Consider the following 26,349-nt stretch of genomic DNA (forward strand, 5'->3'; position numbering starts at 1 on the left):
CGACACGGTGTTCTTCACCCATGAGAGAGTAGAGCTCAGCTTGCCTGCAACCTTGTCTGTCGCCACCTGTGATTACAAAAAGAAGAGGATGCAATAGTTGTCTTTTTTAATACCTTTTTTCAGTAAACCTGCTGTACTGAACAAAGCCAAAAATACACAATAAGCATGAAGTGACATTGAGATTATTTATTATTATTATTTATTTTACCCAAAACTGTCAGAAGCAATACAAACATCAACTCTAATACAATATTACAGAAGTAGTAACATGCAAGTACGTGGCTCATCCACAAAGCAAGACTTGGAGGTCATATACTCACAGAGCTCATTTCTGCAGTACAGAAAGACCACAGGATCCAGGATAGGCTCAGACTTACCATTACAAAAATAATTAGAAACAAAAGCTTATTTTAAAACATCTTGATATGCTAATAAGGGCACAGAAACTGTAGAAAAATATATATAGAAACAGTCAACTACTTTACTGATGGACACTGGAGCAGTACTTCAGTGTAACTACTCCAGAGCACCCACTGCTCACCTTCCTTAGTCCCTACAGCAGCAGGACAGAGGAGCAGGGACACCACATTTCTCATCTGCACCAAAGCAAAAGATCCTTTGGTATCTGCCAGTGTGCACAAAACGATCACAAAGAATTCACATCCATGGATCTGCAACAGCTCCCGAATGTCTTGCACCAAGGCCTCATGCAGCCAGCTCTTCTGCTTCCTCACCTTCTCTTCAGGTCACCCTTACACCAAGTGTCTGTGACTCCTAATGCTGCCACCTGTGGCTGGACAAGCCTGGGGTCTGAGAGGGGTCCTAGAGAAAAGGTGAGAGCTGCTCCCAGAGCAGAAGGGAGCTCTGAACAGACAGTTGGGGAAACCACAGGCCCAGGAATGAAGAGGTTGTTAACTGGGGCTGATCATAATCTGCTGCTGCTTCTTGACCAGTGTCATGGGGTAATGCAGCCCAACAGGTTCCTTCATCACTGGAGAACAAACAGCAGCCCCTGGAGATATTTTCCAACGAAGCCTCACTAGAGCTCCCTTCAGCAACTGAAAATGTAAGAGGCTTTGACCTACAGTGACTCAGAGTTCAATTCTTCCCCAGCCCAACTTAGAGATAATCTAGATGCACCTTAAGGGAAGAGTTCACTGCCTTGCAAAATGTTAAAACTCCTCAAAACCAAGCCTGAAGAGGAACTTCCTTGAAGTTCTGCTGCTGGCAACTATTTACTTTGACCTGCTGACTTCCTCAAAATATTGAATTGCTCAATAGTCGTCACAAACAATTCTGCAGTACAGCCTATACAGTGATTGCTAAGACAGTACAGACACCGAGCTATAGGGGAAAAAAAACCCTTCAACATCCTCTAATAGTATCTAGTTGAAGTAGAATTTCAACAGGAAAAAGTAACTCTATCTCAGCATGCAGTGCATTTATCTGAAGCACAGTACACAGACTGAATGACTGGTTGCTAAGGCAGAGGCTTTTATACATTTATACATTTATACAATGCTACAATTAACTTTTTTTGTGAATCAAATCGAGCAGTATTTTATTTTCACATCTTATCGAAAGGAAGACATGCTGAATGCCTTCAGAAAACAAGAGGACGACTACAGGCCAAAAGAAAACCAGTGGTACTCAATCTCTCCACTTCCTCTCCACCAGCAACATAACACTTCAGAGCTCTCCTAGAGGACTGCAAAGAGGTTTCCAATTTCCTTTTGCTAGAAATCTTCAGATGCAGGCACACAAACCACAGGTGTGAATAGTGATGTCCCAACACAAGCATCAGAAAGGCTCCCGTTGGTTCTTATATCACTGTTGGACAGGAGAGCTCACGTATATCAATGTTGGGAGAAAAAAACCCAAACCAACCAACCCACCCACACAAACAAAAAACCTAACACATGATCTTTTAAAGATACGATTAGAAAAGTCACTTCCAATACTAGCATTTGACACCATCTGTTACACAAGAAAGGAAGAAAAATTGGCAGAGGTTTCAAAATCTTAAGTTTAATACATGCATTAATATTTCACTCAGTCAATATCCTTTATTCTCTATTGCTATGAAAGGATAAATTATTGCTGTTTCTCTTGGTATAAAATAGCATTATGATAAAGGTTACTCATACATTTCAGTTAAGATTGATTATTTTCTCAAAGGCTTTAAAACTGCTTAAAATACGACAAGTAATATAACTATTCCAAAAATAAATGCTGGCAGAAACAGGGCAAATCTTAACAACAAAGCAGAAACGACTGCCATACACAGCAGGTTTTAAGAGTCACCCATTCTAATAATCTTACAAATAAGTATTAGAAAAGCAGTAATTTTGAGTAATAGCCTATGTGACAGAAATAAGAAGAGGAAGTATACAGTCGGTGTTCATCTCTTCACAAAGTAAAGTAACTAGGAAGACTTAAGGCAAAAAAGTCAATCCCAGCTGAGTCTGGCTTATACATTATGGGGCTCTTACTCCACATTAAAATAGCTGAAGCAGGGGTGGGGGGCGGTGACAGAAATCAAGAATCTTACTAACATTTATTCATCAACACATCACTAGGCAGTAAAAAATTAATGCAAAGTTTGTAGGAACCAATTACATGAAGAGTACTAAGAAAAGGTATGGTCAAGAAAAACATGCAAGACAGCAGTTAAATCAGAACAATGTGCCTAACACCACCACAGTTTCTAAAAGCAGCTTAGAGTTTAATGAGAATGTATTCAGAAAATTAGTATCCAAAAAATATTCCCAGTCAACTATCTGAAAGCATTAACACCTACAGCAAGCAAAATGCATAGCTGCAAAAAGCAAGTGTTTGAAGATCAAAAGGCTCACAGGGAAGCTGGTATCAAAAGCACACAAATAATTCATGTGGGGAAAAACAGCTACAGCAGTCACCCAGGGCCAAGCTGAATTGAGAAAAAAATTCTGACCTGACAGCTAACTAGTCAAGCCATCATCCCTTTTGCCAGGGTTCCCTAAAAATCTAAAGCCAGCTCTCCTAAATTGTCAGCATCAGTGGAGACTCCTGGCCCCACACATGAAGGCATTCAGCCATCACGTTCGTTATCCCTTCCCCCAAATAGGATAGAGTAACAGGATTTTCGTATTTCATCATTTCACTTATGTTAATTTCAAAATTTATACTCAGTGACAGAAGATTTCATAGAATTATTCTTTGACAAGTGACTTAAGGCCTCCCAGAAAACAGGCCACTGGAACTAGAAAATAGGAAAACCTTTCTAGGAGCCACGCACCACTATTTCTGTCAACACACGCCATGCTCCTACACTTGCCCTTCCAACTCTTTACCCTTCTCTTAATAACAAATGAAAATCCCTGCTACGTGTCAAACTTTTCAACTCTACATATACTGTTCCACCTAACAGGGTGGTTGTACTTACCCATCACCACAGACCAACTCCACCTCCCAGCTTTCTGCTGACAATCCCTGCAACAAGAAATGTGTGTCCCACTGCTAAGAATACATACACCTTGTACAGAAGTGAATCCTACTGACTCCCACTACTATGACAATACACGCAAGTAGTATAGAAATTAATCCTACAGACTCCCAGGAGATACATACCTCTTTCCTCTGACAGCACAAAGAGCTAAAGGTTTCACTGTAGCCCCTTCAGAGAAACTGGGGTTCCCTAATTAAAAAAAATGACAGAGCTATCAAATTGTTGAAATTAGGCCTTCTGCCTTCAGCTACACACAAGAGAATAAGTCCAGTATGAATGATGGCAGATACTTCCACTGGGCATCACCAAGTCCAGGAAACACAGGAAGATCTGTGTGAGCATTTGGTTTAACAGCTCCCTGCCTTAGAGATGTGATTTTGCTTACTGCTGCATTCTGGAAAGATTCAAGTCAATCAGTATCATTAAACCTTTAATCTTTTCTTTGTATTTTTGGACAGAGCCTCCTCAAGGCTTTCCTAAACACATGTTTCTTTTAAAAACTGGTTATCCTTGAACCAGTGATATTTCTGCAGGCCTGCAGCAATGTCTCCCTCTTGGCTACAATGATGCTCTGCACTTCAGTTATGAAGTGTCCTTCCCTTTGCTGCTCATTACTGTGGAAAACAGATCACAGCCATGTGCTCAGCTGTTTGTTTCAGTAACAAGGACAGCCAGATACACCACAGTGCCCATTCCAAAATCGTAGCTAGGTCACAGCCATAACTCTAACTCCACACCAGACGGCTTTTGCCTTTGCCACCATCCTCAGTGGGTGCACAGGCAGGTGCCGGCCCCTCCCTGCCCCCTGCAGCGCTCACACGCAGGGCTGCTCTACTTGCCGCAGCGGGCACGGCCGGCACAGCTGCGCAGGCAGCTCCCGCACGGGCTCTGCTCCCCAGCCACGCCACTGACCAGCCGACAACAACCAGCTCCGGCTGCAAGCCCCGCTTAGCAGTAGTCTGCTCAGCTCACCACTGCCAGTTTCTCAACTATGCAAAGAGAACTCGTTTCCATTTTATTCACAGCATTTTTCAGACGCTGAAATTCAAGTTATTATACCTTTGAAGAGTATAAAAGGTAACCTACATTGCCTGGGAAGCCAGCCAAGTCATCGAGAGCACCATCAGTATGATAAAGCCATTATTAATTATTATTAATGTGTGACCAAAACCAGAGCAAACCCATTTTAAAAACGTGTTTTTTCCCCAGAGGGGTCTCACTCAAGAATTTGCCAATTAATGAGACTTCAATCACAAACGCTGCTCCTGGCCCGCTCCCAGGGCCAGCACCACCTCCCACCGCAGATGGCCAGGCCTGCAGACAAGCAGGCAGGGGTTCAGCTGCCCCCCTGTGTGTGGGGCCCAGGGAACCCAGCAGGCACCACTCACTCCAAAGCAGGCACGTCCATTCAGGCTCCAAGCCATATTTACAGCTACACTGCTCCAGGTTTGCCAAAAAAACAAGAACACCGGAAGAGCTCATTTGCATCCACCTGCCTAAGACCATGTGGATATGTCCTAAATACACGTGTGAATCTTGAGTTTGAAAATACTGGTCTTTAAAAAGATGAGAGGGGCAAGACCTAACTACTAAAGACATTCTGCTCTGCTGCAGTTTCCAGTGAGCAAAACAGAACTACTGGCAATTCTCACTCACCTAGTCAGTCATCAGGCAAGGCACAGATCTGTCTGCTATGTACTTTAAGCTACTACAGAGATAATAAATGTTTATACTGATACTATACATACCATGTGCAGTTTATATATGCCAATTAAAATGTCTAAAATTCACTATCTCGGCTTTACGTTTAGTACGTTTAACTAGCTGCTCATTACAGAGCTTTATTACCAAGAGGAAGTACAACACTGGGTTTAGATTTTTGTGTTACTCAAAGGAACACTGCAGCAGAGCAGCATATGGAATATTTTAAGACAGGCTAGCTGAAGGTAGACCACAGCATCCCACATTACATACAATTATATAAATCCCCTTCCCTGAGAATCCCAAGGTATCGTGCAGCATCATGTTACTACCGCATATTTTTGCATTTTCCAGAAGACAATATTTGCTTTTTTAAAAAAAAGTCTACTTAGATTTATTTTTAAAAGATATTTCACTGTACACATTGAATTAGCTCAATACCTACATTCTGCATTTCCCTGAGGAAAATCTGTATTAAAATTACAGGTATCTTGATTACCCAAAGCACTGTCTCAACTGTTCCTATCACATGACAAAGTAAAAATAACCACAATTCCTACACAAACACTACAGTATATATTATATGCTCTCTATTCTTTCCTCTCTTCCTGAAAAGAGAAAGAAATGGGAACTTCCAGAATACAGGAAGCAATCCCTCATGCTATTCTACATATAAAAGAAGTCTGACATAATTGGGGCTGAAATTGTGTATGTGGTTTTTGAGCCAGTTAAACAGCATTCCGTGGACCCAGTCTCCTGCTTGCTTCCAAGTTAAAAGCATTCTAATATCTGAAGAATAAATTACACTGACTCAGCCAGTGACACATGCAGGAGAGGCAGCTGGTGAATCAGCCTGTTACCATGCTTCCTGACAAGCTAAAACCCTCATTTAGGGCTCAAATATGGTTTCAATATAAGCTTCATCCCTATCTTTTTCACTGCTAATTCATATAACTGATCTCTGCTGAAGTCTGGGGAAAAACTCCTGATTACTCTTATATTCTTGATTTTTCTTGTAATATCATCTAACAATAGTCAGGAATGTCACGGCTAAGCATTCGCCAGCTTCCATTTCACTTAATATTCACAAGCTCTCCAAGTCTTTCTGATACAAAGAATAAAGCAAGCTAACATTTTACACTGTATAAATCTTCAGCTATCAGAAATCTTTCTGTAGTATCATTTAGCAAATACACGTTCTTTAAAAGCTGCCTTCAGACTCTAACTTGCTGGGGTTTTGATGGTCCCAAAACACCTGAAAGAAGAATCTTGAAGCTGCAAGTTCCCATACAGAACACACCAATCTAACACGAGATGTTGTAAGGAGGTACTTCATTAGAAACGCTGTGGTGATCACCAAAGGTTAGAACCATTGTTCAAATTTGTATGAGTAACATTTCAATCACTGACCAAATTGCACTGAATTCTATTTAGTTCCGACAACAATTCCAGGTTTTTAATCACCCCTGAAGTGCAGTGTGGTTTGCGTTGTCCTACTATGCTACTGAGAAGACAAACCACAGTGCTTCTGCAGACACCATCTCCTGTCCACCTAAAGATGGTCCTTGATCAAACAAGTTTCAAACCTGACATGGGAATGTAACAACCTTCAGGAAACCATAGAGGTCTTCTTTCCAGGGGAAAAGAATTAGATATGGTGCTTCTGTACAAAAGGTGGCTGAGAGCTCCTCAGAGCTGCAAGAGAAAATACTGCAGGACTCTGGTAAAAACCTTTAACAGCGAAGTTCCTTTGTTTCTTTGTTCTCTTAGGCCTCAGCTTGGAAAACATCTTTGTGCTTGAGGTTCAGCATGCCAGGCTACACACACGTACACTTGAAGGACCATCCCCTCAGCTAACAGAGGGAAGAATCAGAATTATCAGCTAAAATAAAAAACTCCTGCAAAGTCACTTTGGTTTAGCACTAGATTGGAAGACTCATTTTGTCTTTTCAGTAAAATGCAACTCAGCCATTTCACTGGAGTTGGAGTATCATCAGACATTTGCAAAGAAGTAACACACACTGGAGGACACATATGTTTATCATTAAAGCTCCCTTCTACAAATTTTACTTTCCTACTCCTTCCCCGAGGCCTGGCTTCCTTAATGCTGCTTTTAGCCAACTTCCTCCTGGAAAGGAGCCAGGACCAGCATCTAAACTGCATTAGGGCAAAAAGAAACAAGTAGTAGATAAATGCAGTTAAATTTACTAAAAGCCTTAGGTCTCTATTTGGAAGCAAGAAACAACTAAATCATATATTTAAATGTTCACTGAGCCTTAATTAAAATAAATGTTTTTAACACAACTCTTCATTTTAAAAGTATACGAAATTTACAGGGATTTAAATTGGTAAGTTCAAAAGGATCCAGTATCTGACAACATGAAAACATACCATTCCATGCAAAATTTGGTTTTTATGTGCTGGCAGCCCAGGTACTTTCTAGGTGTAATTCTCCTTGTTTATCGAGGTTAGATAAACTTACGCCACAATCTACAGGCTAGAACCAAAATGCTCACCTCCCGTTTACCACATTGTGCATGGTTCCCTTTCCAAAGGGAAGTATGAAACGAGACTTGATGGACAAACCAGAGAACATAAGCATGGCCTTAGGGGATATGGCAACACTTGAAATTTATTAATTACTTACTAGAATTTTAAACAAATCAGGTGACAGAGGTTGTTGAGACCCTGCCTTCAAGGTATTACTCTTCTTTCCTTTAAATGATCAGCTAAAAGGTCACCTTTCTATCAGTTACTCTCAAGAGAGTAAACCAGTTTCTAAATGACAGACACGTAACCATCTTTACTTATGAGCTACAAATTCATCACAACCTGCAGCTGCTGACAGAGAACAAGAAATCAAAAGTAGAAGTTTTAGAAGTGATAAATGTAACCAGTTTAGTGATTTCCACATAGGAAAGTTGTCCAGGCTACTCAGTAAAGGCAGCAGATTTAAACACAGGTGCAACAGTAAATTCTTTTAACACGATCCATGCCAACATCTGTGGTCTTGCAGTAATAGTGAATTTTGCCCACCAGTCTCCTTGGTATATCCATGTCTTCACAAGCCCTTACAGTGTCACTTGATGTTTTTAGGCTATGGAAAGGGCTTCCTTCATGGTAGCATACTCTGAAGCAGCGCTCCTGCAGCTTTGTCTCAGCACAGCACTTAAAAAAAACCCCATTTCCCTCAGTTATTAACTAAAGAAAAAGGAGATGACTCTTCAGAGAAATTACATATCTAGTCATCATCAAAATAAACCAGTTATTTTCTGACTAGATGACCACTGATTTTTATGCTTTCTTTTGGAAATAAGGGCCTACTTGTGGAAAAATGCAAGGAAGATCAACGAAACACTGATATTTTTTAGTGCCTGTCGGACATCAAGAAGATTATGTAAAAAAATCCCAAACCCATTCTATCATGGTCTGTGTCTTAGTATGTAATTTTGGCTTGCCTCTGTCATTTTGTCTATAGAAAGGCTGATCATAATTCTTTTTCCAAAGGTCTGGGAAATACTAAACCTTCAGCCAAACCCATAAAGTCCCATCACTAATGCATTCCAAGGGGGGAAAAATTACTTCGCTTAATGAATACTGGATTTTAGCTCTGCTGTTTCAGAAAGCATGGAAGTTGGAATTTCTTTTTACCATGCCTGAAAGTAGTTCACTATTTGAACTATATACAAGCAATCAAGAAGATTACCTGAAAAATTTAAAACTAACTTTTTTATTATACAACTCTATATAGTGATGTGGACAATACATGTCCAAAATGTTAGGTTTTTGCTAGCTACTAGACTTTGACACCCATTTTAAGCAGCACTCAACAGCTTTAGCCTTCTACAACAAAAGTAACTGTAAGCTCTTCTAACAACCTCTTAGAAGTGCATGGTCAACTTGTGGCAACAACAACCCACTAATAAAAGACTGGCCCCATCTGCCACTCCAATGAAACCAAAGAAAAAAACCCCACATAGTTAACACAGTATAAGATACTGGGGAGTCAGAATTCTGTATTATCACAATATAATTATACTTTAACTAAAAAAAAGGATTAAGAACATGTTATGATGTCATGAAACAAGTATTTAATGCTACACTAAGAATCACTAAGATTTAGTCATGACAACAGGGCATAAGAAAACTCAGAAGTCTATTGAGAGTCTGATTGTCAGTAGCAGGACCACATGTATTAACAGATTCTGTGTCTACACATACAACAGACACATCACAATTGCCTGTACAAAGAGCAAAGCAAGGCAAGAGCCCCTGCACTGTTACTGACCCACCCCACAGTCACTCCAGTCACCACTTGCTGGAGAAGGAGTGGACACAGCTCAACTACAGACCTGTAAGCAGCCAACACTACAATGAAAGCAAGACAGTATTCCCAGTTTAAAGGAATCAAAACCTACTATCTAACTACTCAAAATTACATACTCCTATAATATTTACTCTAAAAACTCCAAACAAACAATTTTAATTGGGTCTTGGAAAATAAAGAGGATTGAGAGTATATAATCAAGGCAAGTATAGGTTGCTTGAGAAAACATTCATCAAGTCAGGATTGGTTTTCTTTATTGTTCCTCTTCTCAGGCTAGCAGAAAAGATTCTTCTCTTTAACTACGCATTTGACACTTAAAATGATACCTAAAATATTAAATTCTTCTATATGTCTTAAGCATTATAAATTCATTTTCTTCTACAAGTTAAGAAAACAAACCAGTTTGTTTTTACCAGGGTACCAAAAACTAAACAATATTCAGTAGAATGCCGTGGTCTAACCCCAGCTGGCAACTAGGACCATACAGCCACTCACTTACTCCCCCCTCCCCAAAGTGGGATGGAGGAGAGAATTGGGGAAAAAAAAAAAAAACAAACCAAACCAACCAAACAGAAAACTAACAACTTGAGGGCTGAAATAGGAACAGTTTAATAGGACAACAAGGGAAGTGAAAATAATAATAATAGAATATACAAAACAAGTGATGTCCAATGCAATTGCTCACTGCTTGGGACACCAATAGCCTGTTCATTCCTGAGCAGTGGTATTTGCACACTAGTCAACTCCAGTTTACATAGTGAGCCTGACATCATGTGGTGAGGAACACCCCTCTGGCCAGCTTGGGTCAGCTGTCCTGCCTTCGCTCCCTCCCAGCTTCTAGTGCACCTGGTAGAGCAGGGGAAGCCAAAAAAGTCCTTGACTACCCCGCAACAAACAAAACAACAGTGTGTTATCAACTTTCTTCTCAGACTAAATCCAACACATGCCTAATAGAAAGAAAATCAGCTCTACGCCAGCCCAAACCAGGACAACCCATACCCCAACTTAGCTGTTTTCCCTCCTCTAAATCATGATATTAGAACCTTGAATTAGCAAGGCAAACAATTTCATTTTCCAAGATTCACTGGCAAAGGACTTTTCTTCCAACTTTTGTTTCTTCTCCATTTATGATCAATCGCCCCCAGAGAACAAACTGACAGTAACTATTGAGGCACATCACTTCCCCTACCCCTTCTCTTCTTGTAAACTTCAAAGAGGCTTTTCTCTCACTTCTTCCTTTCCATGAACCCTATTTCAGTCATTCCACTCTCCAGCCATCTCCTGCTTCCTCGTTCGAAAGCAACCAAACAAGTCCACAGAAGACAAACATATGGAGACCAATGAAAAAAAAAAATGCAAGCCACCAAGCTGTAGTTCAGGAAATCCCTAAGCCTCAGCCTGCGGGAGGCTGGGAAGAGATCTGGGGAGGAAACGGGGCTGTTCTTTGGAAGCTTCTTCTGCAAACATCTGCTCCTCTCAGAGGTACTGCTGGGCTGGGCAGGCATCCAGTGACAATCACTACAGCTGCTCTCATCCCGCTTTATCAAATTCAGACAATGCTGATTCATAATACTGAGCGCTTTCCTCCTCATCTTGCCCTTCTTTTTCACTGGCCGTCACTGTTTCCTCTGCTAACCCTTACTTGAAAAATAATTCATAGCTATATATTTCCAAATAAGCCTTAGATCTTTATAAGTGTAAATACAGAGCTGTACAATCACCATCAAAGTATAAACCGTACATGGAAAGAAGTGAAGAGAAATAAACAGGCACACTTATGCAAAACACTTTTTAATACTATCTACCAAAAAAGCAAACAAGATCCAGGTGTCTTCTCCTTTAGCACATGAAGTCAAAACTCAAAGTTTTGAGTTTTTTGACAAATACTTTTGGAGATAATTAAAACATGTTGAATACATGTTCTTCTCTATATGAATCTGCCTCCTCTCTACACCTATTGCATGGGATCTTTGAGAAAAAAATATCGTCCCAGGTTAACATGAAGCACTCCGCTTTGATCCAGTCAGCGGTGCTGCTGGCTCATCCTGTAAACACAAAATGGGATGCCAACCTCACCTTTGCTATCAAACTGCTCCCATCAGCAATGCTGAACGTTAGCAGGAAATATACAGGACTACAGAAAACCAACGCGAGGAATTGAAGCTGGAATACGTAACAAGTAGCCAGAGCACTGATAGCGACTTTTTACCGTCATTACATAACCACGTCCCTGCAGATGCAGCGGGAGATGCCAGTACAGGAGATGTGCGAGGCACCACTGCAAAATCACCTCTCTCTCGAGAATGAAAGACCCAGAGGCTCCCGGTTTGGCGATACGTCCGTGGCACCGGGAACAACTCACCCTCCGCACACGGACCCGCCGCAGCCTCCCCGGCCCTGCGCCCTCCCCACGGCGTGCCCGGCCGGCCGCCTCCATCCCGGCGCTGCCAGCTGCCCACCCGCGAACCCGCGCGGAGAGCCCGATCGGCCTGGCCCCGCAGCCCCCGGGCCGGCGGCAGGGCCGCGATCCGCGGCCTCTCGGCGCCCCCGCCCCGCGGTCCCGGCGGGGAGCGGTCTCTCCCTGCCCGGCGGCGGCGCGACACCGCCCGCCGCCCCGCTCCACCGCCCACCGCGGCGGGAGGGCCCCGGGCCGCGGGCGCTGGGCGGGGGCGGCCGGCCGTGCCCGCGGGGCGGCGACGTTCCGCCGCAGCCCAACGGGAGGGGACGGGACGGGACGGCGCGGCCGGGGTCGCCGCGCCCCGCCTGGGCCCGGCCGCGCACCGCCCCCGGCCCCTCCGCGGCGGGGGCGCGGGCCGGGCCGCGCCTCACCTTGGAAGCGTTGCCCGCGGCCGGGAGGTGCGAGCATCGGCGTCCCCCGGCGCCGGCCTCCGCGGAGCTGCCCCTCCCCGGCGGCTGGCCGCGCTCCGCCGGCCCCGGCAGCCGGGCCACGTCCCTGCCCGCGCCGCGCGCAGGCGCACTCCGCGCGCAGCCGCCGCCGCGAGGGGCAGCCCCGCGCCCGCCCGCCCGCCGGGGCCGCGGCCCGGGGAGCGGTGTCGGGGCCGGGGCCGCGCAGGTGGCAGGCGGGTGGTGACAGGCTGCCCTGCCTCCCGGCGGCTCCCCGGCGCCGACCTGCCCTACAGCCTGCCGGGTCACGGCCGCACTCGGCCCGTGCAGGTCCCGCCGTTATGTCATCACGACTGTCACAGCAAAACCCAGAGAAGCAGAAGCCAAGCCCCCACCTCTCCAAGTCACAGCACCGGCGGTGACCCGCCTGCCCCCCGCATCGCCCCGGCGCAGGGCGAGGGCGCACCTGGCCCGCTCAGAGCCTGTTCCGATGCAGCCAGGTGTCTGCCTTGTGCTCTCCGTAACGCCATCTGTACGTTGGAAGCTGCACCTAACAACACGTTCTCCAGGAGCACCGAAGAGCCTGAGGCTGGACGGGCCCTTCCTTACAAGTGACTGCGGGACACGTTTCAGCCAGATGCCGATGAGGTGACACAAAAGGTTGAGATGCTGTCTGCAGCTCCCCATGCGACAATGAGCCCATTCCCCATTGTGTATCTACAATGAAGAATAGAGACTCCCAGGCAAAACCATTCAGAAATGTTCATTTGTAAGGACTCTAATAAAAGCTCAATTAAAAAAAAATGACAATACCAGGACACATACTCTACATACCGCTTTATAGCCAAATATGTAAAGAACATACTTTCAAAAACAAGTAAGCAGCAACAGCAGCAATAGGTTATAGGCAGGCCCCCAGCATAACTTTCCTGCAGCAGTACGGCCATTGCTGTTGAAAATGACAGCAGAAAATGTACAACTGCTACAAGTGACCACGCAGGTCAGTCCAGTCACACACCCCTACATTGGGTCCTCCACAAACACCCAGGAGAGGGTCCTCGCTTACAGGGATGGTCCAAGAGACTTCTTTCAAACACACAGCACTGCTCTGGAAAACTTGCCTGATACCTTGTTCTCCAGAACTCACTCGAGTAAAAATACCACATATAACATAACAGAAATTAAGAAATAGTATTAAAAACCCCTTGTAAACATATTTTTTGGTGTCAATTAGTGTTACCAGTAAGAAGTATTTTATTAAAGCATTTAAAATCTTAGCTTTTACCTCAACGGTTTCAGCACCTCTACGAATAGCAGTCACCCTTTCAACAAACATCGCTACAGAAGACGAGAGATTTGCCCTGGATTTGTAAGCGATGCAGGGGCGGGGCCCATGAGCTCAGGTGCAGCCGCCCTGGCTTGCAGGGTGGAAACAAAGCAAGAGGGCACATGGAGGTGTGATGGGATAGCAGGCTGGGTTTGTGATGGTGACCTATTTTAGGAGCAAAAAGTCTTCTTACAGACAAGAACAATAATTTTATTTTATTTTTTCTTGTTTAGCAACAAGATTAAAAGAGTCTTGCTTATTATACCATTGACCACGAGGGATTTCTCATCAAAGTAATTGCCCGGCAGTTGCCAGCAGCCCCATATGGGAGAGCACGTGTAAGGGCTCGGTGTGGCCTCTGTGCTGGAGAGTGGCTGAGACATCGTGCTCACCTGGAGTTACTTTATGTAAGAATTGAAAAACATGTAGAATTCTGAGCTTCCTAAAACTCAGACTTAGATAGTTACGTTATTTCTGAAGCTATCAGGAACCATGCTGGTACTTGCCTGATGTAGGAAACATTTATTATTTCCTTCATTCTCTTGTGGTTATTTGTACTGAATTAATAATTTTTAAAAAGGTTGGTCTATGTGTAACAATCAGCATGGTGGATTTTATTGGGTACAGTGAGTGAGGATAACCAGACAACTGCATCAGGAACAAAGCTGCTGGCTTTGTGTGCTTTGACAATGCCAAGAAATCTAATGCCGCTTGACCTGTTTGTTCCAGTAGATGTACATATATATACACAATTATATATTATTGCTTTATTAAAAAATATCAATTATCCCAGATACCTATATTTTAGAAACACCATTTGATTGGGATTTGTTTGGCTTCACATTTTAATTATGTACTGTTCAATGGTGAGAAGTTCCCCTAGAAAATGAAGGGAATTAAAATCCCATAAGCTGTCCACAACTGGCGAGTGTAAAGGTCTATGGATTCTTCCGTTGTAAGGGTCCTTGGCGGTGACGCACGCCTCGCTAACAGCTGCAGAGGCAGTTGATGAGGGAAGACCTGGAAGCGACGGCACGTTGCGCGGAGGCCCCAGCGGGCAGCAGTTTTCGCTCCGCGGTTGTGTTCGTGTGCGCCCCGCGGTGACAGCGGCACGGCCCGGGCCCGGGCCCGCCAAGGGCAGGGCGCTCCGCCAGGCCGGCAGGGGGCAGCACGGCGGGCGCGGGGGAGAGGCGGGCCGGCTGCGCCCCGCCTCGCTGGCCAGGCCAGGAGCTGCGGCTGCGCAGTGGGCGCGGCCTTTTCCCCCCTGCTGCGGAGCGCAGTCGTTGTGCGGAGCGGGCCCCGGCCTAGGCCTAGACCGGACAGTACCTGGCACGATGGTCAGTACCGGCCCCGCGGGCCCCGCCCGGCGCGGGGAGCTCTGCCCGGCGCTGTGCGCCCGCCGCGCGCCTCCGTGCGCACGGATGGAGCCCGATTGTCCCGGGCCCGCCGCCGGCTGCGGCGGCTCCAGCGTGGCAATGGCTGCCATTGGTGCCGGGGCCGCGCCGCGGGGCGGCCCGGGGCGGCTCGGCGGGGCCCGGCGCGGCCTGTGCCGGCCCCGGTACTGCCCGCGCTGCCGCCCTGCGCCGCGCCCGGTGCGCCGGCGGGCTGGACCGGGGCTGGGCCGCAGGCGCGTGGCGGCGGGTCCGGTGTGACAGAGCCCTGGGCGGCGTTCCGCGCTCCTGCTGCGGGCGGCGGGCCCCGGGCCCCGTGCTCCGTGCCCGCGCAGCGCGGCGGGGCTGCGGCACAGCCCGGCTCGGGGCAGGCCCGCGGGGAGCGAGCACGTTCTGCTCCGCGCCAGGCGCAGACCGAGCAGCATGTCTGGGTGCCGCCCGAAACCGCGAGACGTTTTGTGTTCGTTCTAGTGGGAAGGATGGAAATCCTGGCGTTTGGGTGGGTTCTTTCCCTTCTGTTTTTATGAGGGGTTTTCACTTAAATGTATAAGTAAACGTGATATTTTATTCCTGATTTCTCCGCGGTTTTATTCACAGCAGGTTAGGATGGTCTTGCCTTACACGGTTATATGCTAATAACATCTGGTTATACTTCTTGTTCAAGGGGTTTGTGAAAGTTGTCAAGAATAAGGCCTACTTCAAGAGGTATCAAGTGAAATTCAGGAGAAGGAGAGGTATTGAACAATTCCCTGTAACGTATAATTAGATGTCATTGAGGAATACTCCTCCTTCTGTCACACGTCTTCTACACTACACCTGTTGTTTTTCAGAGGGCAAAACTGATTACTATGCTCGCAAACGTTTGGTAATTCAAGATAAAAACAAGTACAACACCCCTAAGTATCGGATGATTGTGCGTGTTACCAACAGAGACATCATTTGCCAGGTAAGGTCCCTGTGCTCGCTGCTTCCCAGGCTGAAAGCAGCAGAAAGGGGGGCGGTCGAAGCAGCTGGGGGTTTTAGTTTTTATATCGTAGAAGTTTCTTAGAGGAGAATGATCTTCAGTGCTGCCACAACCTCAGTAATAAACTGTATTGAAGATAGAATTTATTTAAGAAAAGTTTTTTACTAGTGTCAGGATGCTTCAGCAACCTTATTCAGAATATGAGATCATAGTGTTTTAATGATGCTGAGATTAGTAGAAGATTTTAGGGAGGGGAAGGTTTCTGTGTTCTTTCCCTACTGTCTCTGAAGTGCTTTGAAAAGGGGCCTTCTTGCTTGACTGAAGACAACACAGTTGTCTCCATGACCTGTCAGCCTGCGGTGACTTGCACCGCATTGAAATCTTTCTTCTCTTTTGAGAGATTTTGTTCTGCAATGTTACATGGACCATAGGGATCAGCTAGGCCTCATAGCTTTCCTCTCAGATGGAAGCAGACTGGTAAAGAAGAAGAGTAGGCATTTTTTTCCTCCTTATTAAGTAGGCAGCTGTGTGTTGCATCACATGCGGTTGGTCACTGTGGCTCACTTGCTTGTTTTGTTTTCAGAATGCTTTGACTAATTTTGAAGTTAAAAGCTTAGGCATGTTTGTTCTATCATAAAAACATGTTGTTGACCTCAATTAAAAAAAAGCTAGAAAAGTGTAACTGTCATTTCTTCATAAAATAATCTGTTGAGAAGAGAGTGCTGATTTTACGGTCAGTTGAGATGAAACTATATGACCTTGATGAGGTTATTTCATCTTTGAAACTCAGAAATCAGTGGTGGCAAGTGCTTTAATCTGACTGAGAGTGCCTTTCCAGTCCTGCCAAGAAGGGACAACTTTTGAGTGGAGAAAGGAGGTGCAGGAGTCTGAAGGAGGAACAGTAGAAATAGGTCTGATAGTGCTGCTGTGTCCAGGAGACACAAGATTGCAAGAATTTCACACTCATTAATAAAATAATTCCGTAAGGCTCGTAACAGCGTTATCGCAAACTCTCTATCAGATGTTTTTGCATTTTCCTGAGGTGCATTATATACTGTTACGTGCGAACTACATGCAGAAAGTGGGATGGAATCCATCCCCATCTGTAATGGTTCTTTGAAAGGTTGCTTTTGTAGGCAGTTCCCTGGCCTCTTTTTGTATGTGGAGAGGTAAATAAAAATTGTTGCTGACATACACTTTCTCTGGCCTAATACAGATTTGATGTTTTTTGTCTTTACTTGAGGAGTTAATGATGCCTTTTAAAACAATGAAAAGGAAAACCCAACCTGCTGAGCTTCCACACCAAGGCTGGCAGTTTGCTGGACAATTCTATACAGAATTCCTGTTTGGTTTAAGTAGGTGTCAAAGAAATAATAAATCAAGCCTAGAATTATTATGAGAACACTAACAGTTGTTTTGTTGTCAGATTGCCTATGCCAGAATCGAAGGTGACATGATTGTCTGTGCTGCTTATGCCCACGAGCTGCCAAAATATGGCGTGAAGGTTGGCCTGACCAATTACGCAGCGGCGTACTGCACAGGTCTGCTGTTGGCACGCAGGGTGGGTATCTGTCCATTGTCTGGAAGCTGCTGCTCTGTTTTCCTGGTTTTCTTACAAAAGGGAGAGCCCACTTTATTAAGTGCCGTGGTAGTATAGACACCTGACTCTGGGGGCTTCTCTAAATATCAGCTTTTGCTCTTATCGTATGGATTTGATGGCCTCGTGTGACTGTCAGATCACAGTGACAAGTATGACAGCTCGCAGTTTGAAATCCGGCAGCCCGCTGTTAAATGTCAGTGCTGAAGCTTGGCGGCGGGAGGGAGTCAGGATAAAAATGTAAAAGATGTACCTTTAATAGTTGAAAACACGCAAACAACATCCATTGATTTTTCTTTTTTCTGTGTGAGCTGATGAATGTCTTCAGTTCACTGGTTTACTTTTTTTTCCCCTTCCCCACAGCTTCTGAATAAATTTGGTCTTGATAAGATCTATGAAGGGCAAGTTGAAGTGACTGGTGATGAATACAATGTGGAAAGCGTGGATGGAAAGCCTGGTGCTTTCACATGCTACCTGGATGCAGGTCTTGCCAGAACTACTACTGGAAACAAAGTCTTTGGTGCTCTGAAGGGTGCAGTGGATGGCGGTCTGTCCATCCCTCACAGGTAATCCAGTCTATTTGGAAGAACGTCTTTAGAATTCACCTGAGATGCTTCTGTATGTGACAGTCCACTTGCACTGCTGCTTTGTGTCGAAATAATTTTGTTATGACCTGGTAATGATCATGTAGCCTCGGTTCTGGGGTGGGGTTTTGGATTGTTTTTAATTGACCAGTATAATTCTGATAGTGCTGCTGGGAATCTTGCAACTGTCAAGAGATGCTAGTCGATATTTAGAACTTAAAGAGCCATCTTGTTACTTTTACTTAAAATCATAAGTGATTGGATATGCTTAAGTAAATATCCTTTAGTATTCTGTTGGTTTAAGTCTTCAGCAAATTGTGTGTATGTGTTAGTTTCACTGTGAAGGGCTGTGCGTGCCAGGGACAAAACCACTGACCTTCGCTACAGTTGTCAATACACCAGCAGGTCTGAGCGGTGTTCTGCCACTTCAAATTTCCCAGTAGAAGTTTTGACAATTGTCATAGGCTGTGAATGACTGAAGCAAGATTTTCAGCAGTGTTACCTGACACCGATAGTACAGTTGATGGCTGCTTTCTGCTAGTAGCAGCGGCGGGGGGAAATCAGAGATCTGTTGTGTATTTTCCTCCCCTCTCCCATGCTGTCCTATTGATTCTGGACTAATTGTCCCGTTTTCCCAACTTGGCTGCTGTATGATGATACTCCCGATGACTGAACACTCTGTAGTTGGTCCACAGTGTGTGTATGATGCACTGCACTGTTTCAAGACGGGACTGATGGCAGCTGAGATGAAATGACAACTTCTGTATCTTCATTTTCAATTAGAGGGTCCTATTCCTCAGTTATCTGTAGGAAGATCTGCTGTATGAGTCATTTCTGTGTGGAAGCTGGTCTCTTGATTCAGAGCATTTGGCAATAGGTCTTTATGTGACTGTAACTGCTGTTTCACAGTACCAAACGTTTCCCTGGTTATGACTCGGAAAGCAAAGAATTCAACGCAGAGGTTCACCGCAAGCATATCATGGGCCAAAACGTTGCAGATTATATGCGTTACCTGATGGAGGAGGATGAAGATGCTTACAAAAAACAGTTCTCCCAATACATAAAGAACAACGTAACGCCTGATGGGGTAAGGTTTATCTGGCTGGCTCTTGTGCATTAATAGAGATGCTGATAATTCTTGGGTAGGGACTTTCCTATTAATGCAAATAAGCCTGATAAATAAAATAATGTGGTTTATGTTGTATGTTATCCGTGCGAAGAAAATATTTATTGCTTTGTTAAGGGCTCTTTAGTATATCATAGATCTTTCGAAAGTGAGATCTCTCTTCTTACTGGGAAGCTTAATGTTCTGCCTATAAATCTGAGCTTACAGGATTCATTCTAAGATGGACCGCTTCTTTTTTTCTTATGTAGAAATTAACTTGAACTTTCTATACCTGCCACCCACTCATTCCTAATCCTGCACCACAGCCCATCATTTCTTCAGCTGTGATGGTTGAACTGTGAGGATGTGCTCCATGGCGAGTCTGGCTTATGATTGGTGTGACCCTGTAGGTAGTTCTAGATCCCAGCTGTATATAGAGTAGCCGAAGCTAGCATGTCCTGAAACTATAGTGAGTGTAATACCTTTTATTTTAGTGCTGTTTTAAATTTTAGAGCATTTTGTACGAAACACAAGGAGGTATAGAAAATTACCAAGGTGCTACTTTCACTTCTTTCAAGTGTTAAACTCCTTTCAGATGGCTTGTCTTGCTGCCTCTAATGTTCTCTTGGTTTCCCAATTAATTGTCCTGAAGCCTGAAACAAACATTCTCACATCCCTTTTTAGGCTATGGAAAACTTAACTGCATTCTTTATCCTTTTACTGCTATAGGGCTTTGGGGTTTTTTTTGGTAAATTTAACTAACTGCTACTTTTTGTAACTTAGTCTTTACTAAAAAACAAGTAATGTTGCATTGTGATATGCCAACTTCATGTATTTAACTAAAACCCAGTATTATAGTTTATGTTGCAATGAAGTGATAGCTAGACAGTTATTCTTTGTATATCTAGAAATTTTTCCACAGCGGCTATACTGTGATCTTAATTAACCACTCCTAAAACTGGTGCCATTATGGAGCCATAGCAGCATTATTGTATCCTTGGGGATGATGCAGGGACTGTCCTGCTTCTGGCAAGACTTGTACATGCTTTCACACATTCAGCTTTTTGCCCCTCTTCCTGTGTAACGTGTACTGCAGTAGGGTCTGAAAAGTGGCAACATTACATGGCTGATGACAGTTTGTGTGGAATAATTTTGGTTCAATAAGTAATCATAAAGTGTTCTGTTCTAGGTAGAAGTAGAATAACTTTCTAGACTGGCTCTTGATTTAAACGTAGGGAAGCTACGGCACTGCAAGTAGGCTGCAGAGGAAATAGTATTTGAACTGCAAGATGCTAGCCTGTATTTATGAGACTTGTAAGTAGCCTGTAGTTACTCAATAGCCTTGGTTCCCTAACTGTAAAATAAGGATAAAAATACTTTATCCATTTTATGTCTAAGTTGTGGGTTTGGATGTTTAAATGGCATCATAGTGACGGTAGGAATTTCAGCGTGCTGCTGCGCTGGTCTTCTGTATGAAGAAGGTGTTCTAAAGGTGACCACACAGAATTACAAGCTGTATGGTGATGAAACCAGTTTATAGTGCATGCTCCAGTAAGAGTATCTTGGAGTTTTGACACAATCCTACAACTGGACTACTATGGAGAATTTAACGTTTTTTTTTTTCCTTTTGAGATGGAGGAAATGTATAAAAAAGCCCATGCTGCTATACGGGATAATCCAGTCCATGAAAAGAAGCCCAAGAGAGAAGTAAAGAAAAAGAGGTAAACCCCTCATCTTCTTTGACGTGAATGTCATTTTTGTGTTGAAGATATTTTAGTTACATTAAAACAAGTAATGTGATTCACATTGCAGTTGTGTCAAAACTCGTGTCGTAGATCAGATTAAGACACAAGTATTCCTGTGTAACTTTGTCAGGAATTAACTTCAGCAGTAGCTGTCTAAAATTTAAGAACTCCCAACTACATTAAAAAAAAAGTAAAAGTGCAGCATGCTTGTGGCCTGAAGAGCTGGAATTCTCAAGTGTTTATCTTCAGGTTGACAACTTTAATTTTCTAGGGGTATGGGAGAAAAGAAATCAAGGCACAGCTCTCGCATGGGGCTTGGGACTGTCTTTACTGTAGTCACAAGAGTACTGAGCTTACCTCTCGAGGAATTAAACGGCTGCAGTCTAACCCTGCCTTTTTGTGGTGCCCTAGCTGCAGCCTTAAATCATTATGAGGAAAGAAAGCATGTTACGAAAGTGGGAGTATGTTCTACCATAGCACTGTTAATCCCAGTTCTGGGGCACTGTAGCTTTATTGATGACCTTTGTGCTTATTTCTGCCTTGGATATATCATGCACTGTGCTTACATTGCAGATGGAACTGTCCAAAGATGTCGCTTGCCCAGAAGAAGGATCGTGTTGCTCAGAAGAAGGCGAGCTTTCTCAGGGCTCAGGAGCGTGCAGCTGATAGTTAAGACAACTTCCACAATTTTCTATGAAGCTTTGGAAAAAGTGGCAATAAATTTATTGAGTAAGCAACTGTGTAAGACTGGCTTATTAATATATCTTTTAAAGATGCAGAGTATTTTTTTAATGATACAGATATTCTTAAGGGTTCAAAGTACTGTATGAATCGATCTCCTTAACAGAGAAGAGAGGTGATGGACTTCAAAACCAAGGCTGCTGCATTAGAATTATTCCCATAAGAAAGGGAAATTAATTTGGTTATTTTTTGGTGTGACTGGTATCAAAGACTAGATATAAGAACTTGCTGCTTCTAACTACAAAATGATTTCAAATTTTTAAAAAGGGCTTTACATACCTTTTACCGTTCTTCTTTGAGCATACTTAATGTTATGGGATAATCTGTATGTAGTTTAAGAAAAAAGCAGGAGTAGGCACAGGAGGTTCTAAAGTGTCTGCCCAAGGGCAGCCTTAGGCTTTCAGGAACGCAAAGGGCAGCACTTTCCCTACTGTGACTGAATGTAGCTGGCACAGGAATACAGGTCTAATTGAAGTATTTAAGCTTCCTCCAGTAACTGAAGTACTTGTGGCAGCTACTGAAACAGGTACTGTCCTAAGCTGAACACTTAACATTATTTAGTGATTAGACAAGAGAATTCCCTTTGAAGTTGCATATACATGCTTCGTTACACAGGCCTTGACTTGCCCCATCCCTTGTTTTCTCCTACATCTCAGTTTCATAGGCACTTGTTTCCCATTAGGCTTAGTGAAGTTGCTTGCACAGTTACAACGTGAGTCAAGTAGGCTACGTGGAGGAATGTTTTGCTTTAAGATACTGATAGGTGGTAAGCACTGCTATCAAAAGAGAAAAGGAGGCCTGTGATTTATTGTAAACAAGTGCATTTTTTTCCAGTGAAAGCTCCAACTTTATGCAACAGTAACAAAAATGTTCTGTTCAACAAATTGCACTATTAAACATGTTTTCCAGTTGTACCCAACATAATTTTGGATTCAATAATCTCTGCCCAAAACATAGTAGCAATTAGTGTCTTTTTTTTTTCCCCACAAAGAACAGGACTGCTTTGCATTCGTATGCACTGCCTGCTACAAATACTTAGTAGCTGTGGTTGGTTGGAGGACATTATCTAGAGACAGTAATTAGCAAAGTAATTATTTAACTAAAAAGTTGATGCTTACAAAACCGTACACTCTTAACACAAGCCGCACACTACTACATATGCTATGGAGAAATGACTATATGTTGGTCCTGTACTTCAGTTTAATCATTCAAGGAATGCATTTAATACAGGATACCTGAAGCAGTTAACCTTTCAAATATTCAAAGAAAGGCTGTCCTTAACCTATGCTGAAAATAAATTAAGGGGCCAAGATTTGGAAGTGTATGGATGACTGCCATTAAAATCATTAAGGACTGAACTACTTCCTACCTAGAACATTTATAAAATAACATCAACAGGTAAGTATTGAACACGATATTAAGGTGTTTTATGGACATCCAGTTCTGTATAATTGTGAATATAGATGTAAATCTGAGAAACAGGGATATAGATAAAGGTACAGTGGTCATGCCATGTGGAATGCCAGGGCCAGATGGTGTTTATTTTACTCATGACTTGAAACTTAACCGTGACTCATGGATGCTATAGAAAAAAGAATAGTAACACACTAGAGCTCACTTCAGCTGCATCTCATTTCTAGCTGTTATACTATCTCACAGGCTTTGATTTAAGCAATATTCCATGATCCTGAACAATTCAGCTTCTGTCCTACAGTTCAGGTCTAGCTCTGGCTTACATACTTCCTGCAGTAGTTCAAGAGGATTTAAGTACAAGTCTGTAGCTAAATTTGGAGGGACAGTGAAGAGTCAAGACTATCCACAACTACCATACAGGCAATTCCTGCACTATGCAGGCTTCCTTTTTAACTGTTAGAACATTTCTATCAGTATTTTTAAAAATGGATTAACTTAAATTCTTATACAATAGCCTACTCCACAAACTCCTCGCTTTCCAGTGTTGGCTACAGCTTAAATTGGGTTAAAGGTTTCAACTGAAGTACAATAATCTACAGTTTTTGAAACAAACGTTGATACTGCTGCTAGGCCATATACATGATTTTAAGAAATAACATGTTCTAAAATTCTTGGCTCCCAACATGGTTTACTGTATATAGACTTTATTAAAAAGTGTTGAACTACTTAAACATTCAAGATGTAAGCATGAGGTAACAAGGTGTAAACAGAATCTGATTTAAGTCTCATATTACAAGCTGTCAGTTCTAGAATAAAATTCTGATTTTCCACAGTTTAAAAATTATTAATGTGCAAATTCTGCCATGCCAAGGTATTAGTAAACTTCAGTCTCACAGTTCAGTTTATTCACAACAGCAACTTGGACTCAGACACATGATTTGCAGTAGTGGTGGTTCTTCATAGAAGTACTTAGGATAAAAATCTTTTGCAAGTATTTCACAAGTGAGCAATGATTTTCACAGAGTTGTAGATGTTCCATCAGTAGATGTGGCGGCACAATGAATAGTTCCATCCTGTTCAAGATCTGACAAAGTGCACGGAACAGTCAAGCATGCAGAGTTTTTGTTTCCACAACACGGCACTGGAACACCAGAAGTGCTTCTGGCCTCTGCTCGATCATTCAGTGGCGTGTGCATTCTTTGAGGAGTCCTATCATAAGGTACTGACTGAACGGCAAGAGCTAAAGAGCCATTAATGGCATCTGAGTAAAGAAATGTCTTTAAAAAATGCTGCAGACCATTTTTATCAAATGCAATAGGCCACTTGTAGTGGCAGGCATCAATGTCATCTGCTGGTGGAGAAGTTAAGAATCATTTGTATGGGAAATTTTCTTCCACAGTAATGTTTTTAAGTTATTGAGTATTAAAGAATGCTCCATTTCCATCTGATTTGCTGTGACTTTAAGGGCAATACACAAGTACAGTTGTTTTTCTAGTTCTTCATGGATATCAGAAGGAGCACCACGAAGCAGATAGTCTTTAAGTAGCTGACAGGCTTTTGCCAAGTTTGGCTGAATTACTTCTGTGGTGCATCTCATTCTGCTTTGGTCACATAGAGTTCTACAGTCTGTACCATAAATACAGTCCAAATCTGATTCACACTGACGATCTTTAATAATTTCCTTCAAATTCATTTCTGGCACTATTTTTCTCATGTCCATCATTTTCAAATCATATTTATCATTATATCCCAAGTTTTTGGCACTTGTATCGCACATGAGGAAGTTTCCATAAGGTCCATGGAAAATATCTTCCACAAATTCTAAAAGCCCTATAGCTATTTTTGCCTTTCTTGGCCATGATGGAGTAAACCACTGGTCCATGCTTCTTCTGAAGCCAGAGGGAATGACAAGTTCTATAATCCATGGAAGGCTGATTCCATAGAGAGAGGTATATTCAACTCTTTCAGTTACATAAAGATCCCCACAAAACCCCATCAACTTGGGTGTATGTTCTTTATCCTGCAAGATCACCATTAACAGAAACTCATCTAACTGCAGAAGTGCCCATGCAGATTTAGCTTCTGGCAAAGAAACTCTACCATCTTTGTTTCCATCGGCAAAAGATAGGATGAGATTAACCAGTTCTGAAAGATTCCCTTGTTCACCCAATTTTGCCTAAAAGCAACAAATGAAAAAGATTATGATTTCATTAACTACCAATCCTGTCATTCTACCTCCTGTTATTCTCCTTCTATGGATAGCATGGTAGGCCAACATATGTTCTGGTTTTTATTGGTTATAGATGTTGCAGGACTTGGTACCAGATGCCTGAAGAGCTTCCTTTTTGTTCTGTTCTCAAAGGCACCAAGTATATGATCTTCTGGAAGTACTAACGTTCTTTACATTTAAAAACACAAACACTAATATTCAGACCTTCTCAGATCAAGAAAAAAATATACCAAGTAGCTTGTTAAATATTCTATTGGAAAAAGCATGTAGAATCAAAATGTTTAGATCAGGTTTAGTTTTCAGCTGATTAAACTTGTAGATATTTAGGTGTAGAGAAATTACAATCTCAACTACAAACCATTGAACATCCTCTCCAGCTGCAGGAAAATAAGCCTTTCTGTCAAAACAGAAAAAATAGGCACATACTTACTTTAAAAAGTCCATATACCATTTCTTTGAATTTCTCAACAGTGGTTCCTCTTGTTGGTTTATCAAATAAGACTATTTCCTTCCTTGGTTCTGGGTCAGTACCAAAGTCAAGTTGAGCAGCTTCTTCCATCTGGCATTTTATAACACCTTGCAGATTTCCCCAGATTCCTAAATACATCTACGCAGGAAAAGAGGGAAAGAAGTAAAAACCACTGCAGAAATCCATCTTCTAAAGACCACCTGTAGTCCAACCACTGCTTCAAGAGTCCAGACAGATCAGAAAAAAGAGTCCTGTGTGCAGCCAACGCACAGAGCGCAAACAATGGCAACCTCAAATACAACCCACCGCTGCAGGTACTTGGGAGACACTACACTGTGAAAATGCAAAGAGCTTGATAAACGGGACGTTGGTGTTACTACCATCTTTGCATATGTTGTTAAGAGGCTGCTGCTTCCATTTGGGA

General features: G+C 43.1%; 2 protein-coding genes and 1 long non-coding RNA gene across 3 annotated transcripts in view; 2 read left to right on the forward strand and 1 right to left on the reverse strand.

The window, feature by feature from the left end:
* The first annotated feature begins 14,953 nt into the window (after window positions 1-14,953).
* RPL5 (ribosomal protein L5) lies at window positions 14,954-21,809 on the forward strand. Its single transcript, XM_080349028.1, has 8 exons — window positions 14,954-15,023; window positions 15,742-15,811; window positions 15,908-16,023; window positions 17,468-17,602; window positions 18,002-18,204; window positions 19,132-19,309; window positions 20,960-21,048; window positions 21,646-21,809. Exons 1-8 carry the CDS (start codon window positions 15,021-15,023, stop codon window positions 21,743-21,745), a joined length of 894 nt encoding a protein of 297 aa, XP_080205154.1. The 5' UTR covers window positions 14,954-15,020; the 3' UTR covers window positions 21,746-21,809.
* A 2,780-nt stretch (window positions 21,810-24,589) lies between these two features.
* The window catches only part of DIPK1A (divergent protein kinase domain 1A), a gene marked incomplete at both ends in the record, with an annotated part of 13,689 nt that continues 11,929 nt past the window's right edge, over window positions 24,590-26,349 (reverse strand). Inside the window, 3 exon segments of the mRNA XM_080349247.1 lie at window positions 24,590-25,402; window positions 25,887-26,064; window positions 26,066-26,139. Coding sequence (XP_080205373.1) covers window positions 24,590-25,402; window positions 25,887-26,064; window positions 26,066-26,139 — 1,065 coding nt within the window.
* LOC308043289 overlaps window positions 26,089-26,349 on the forward strand; it is a 2,477-nt gene continuing 2,216 nt past the window's right edge. Inside the window, exon 1 of the long non-coding RNA XR_013922455.1 lies at window positions 26,089-26,239. This is a non-coding gene — a long non-coding RNA (uncharacterized lncRNA). The remainder of the gene's footprint in view (window positions 26,240-26,349) is intronic.

The sequence above is a fragment of the Nesoenas mayeri genome (genome assembly GCF_963082525.1).
Source record: "Nesoenas mayeri genome assembly, chromosome: 8".
NCBI lineage: Eukaryota > Metazoa > Chordata > Aves > Columbiformes > Columbidae > Nesoenas > Nesoenas mayeri.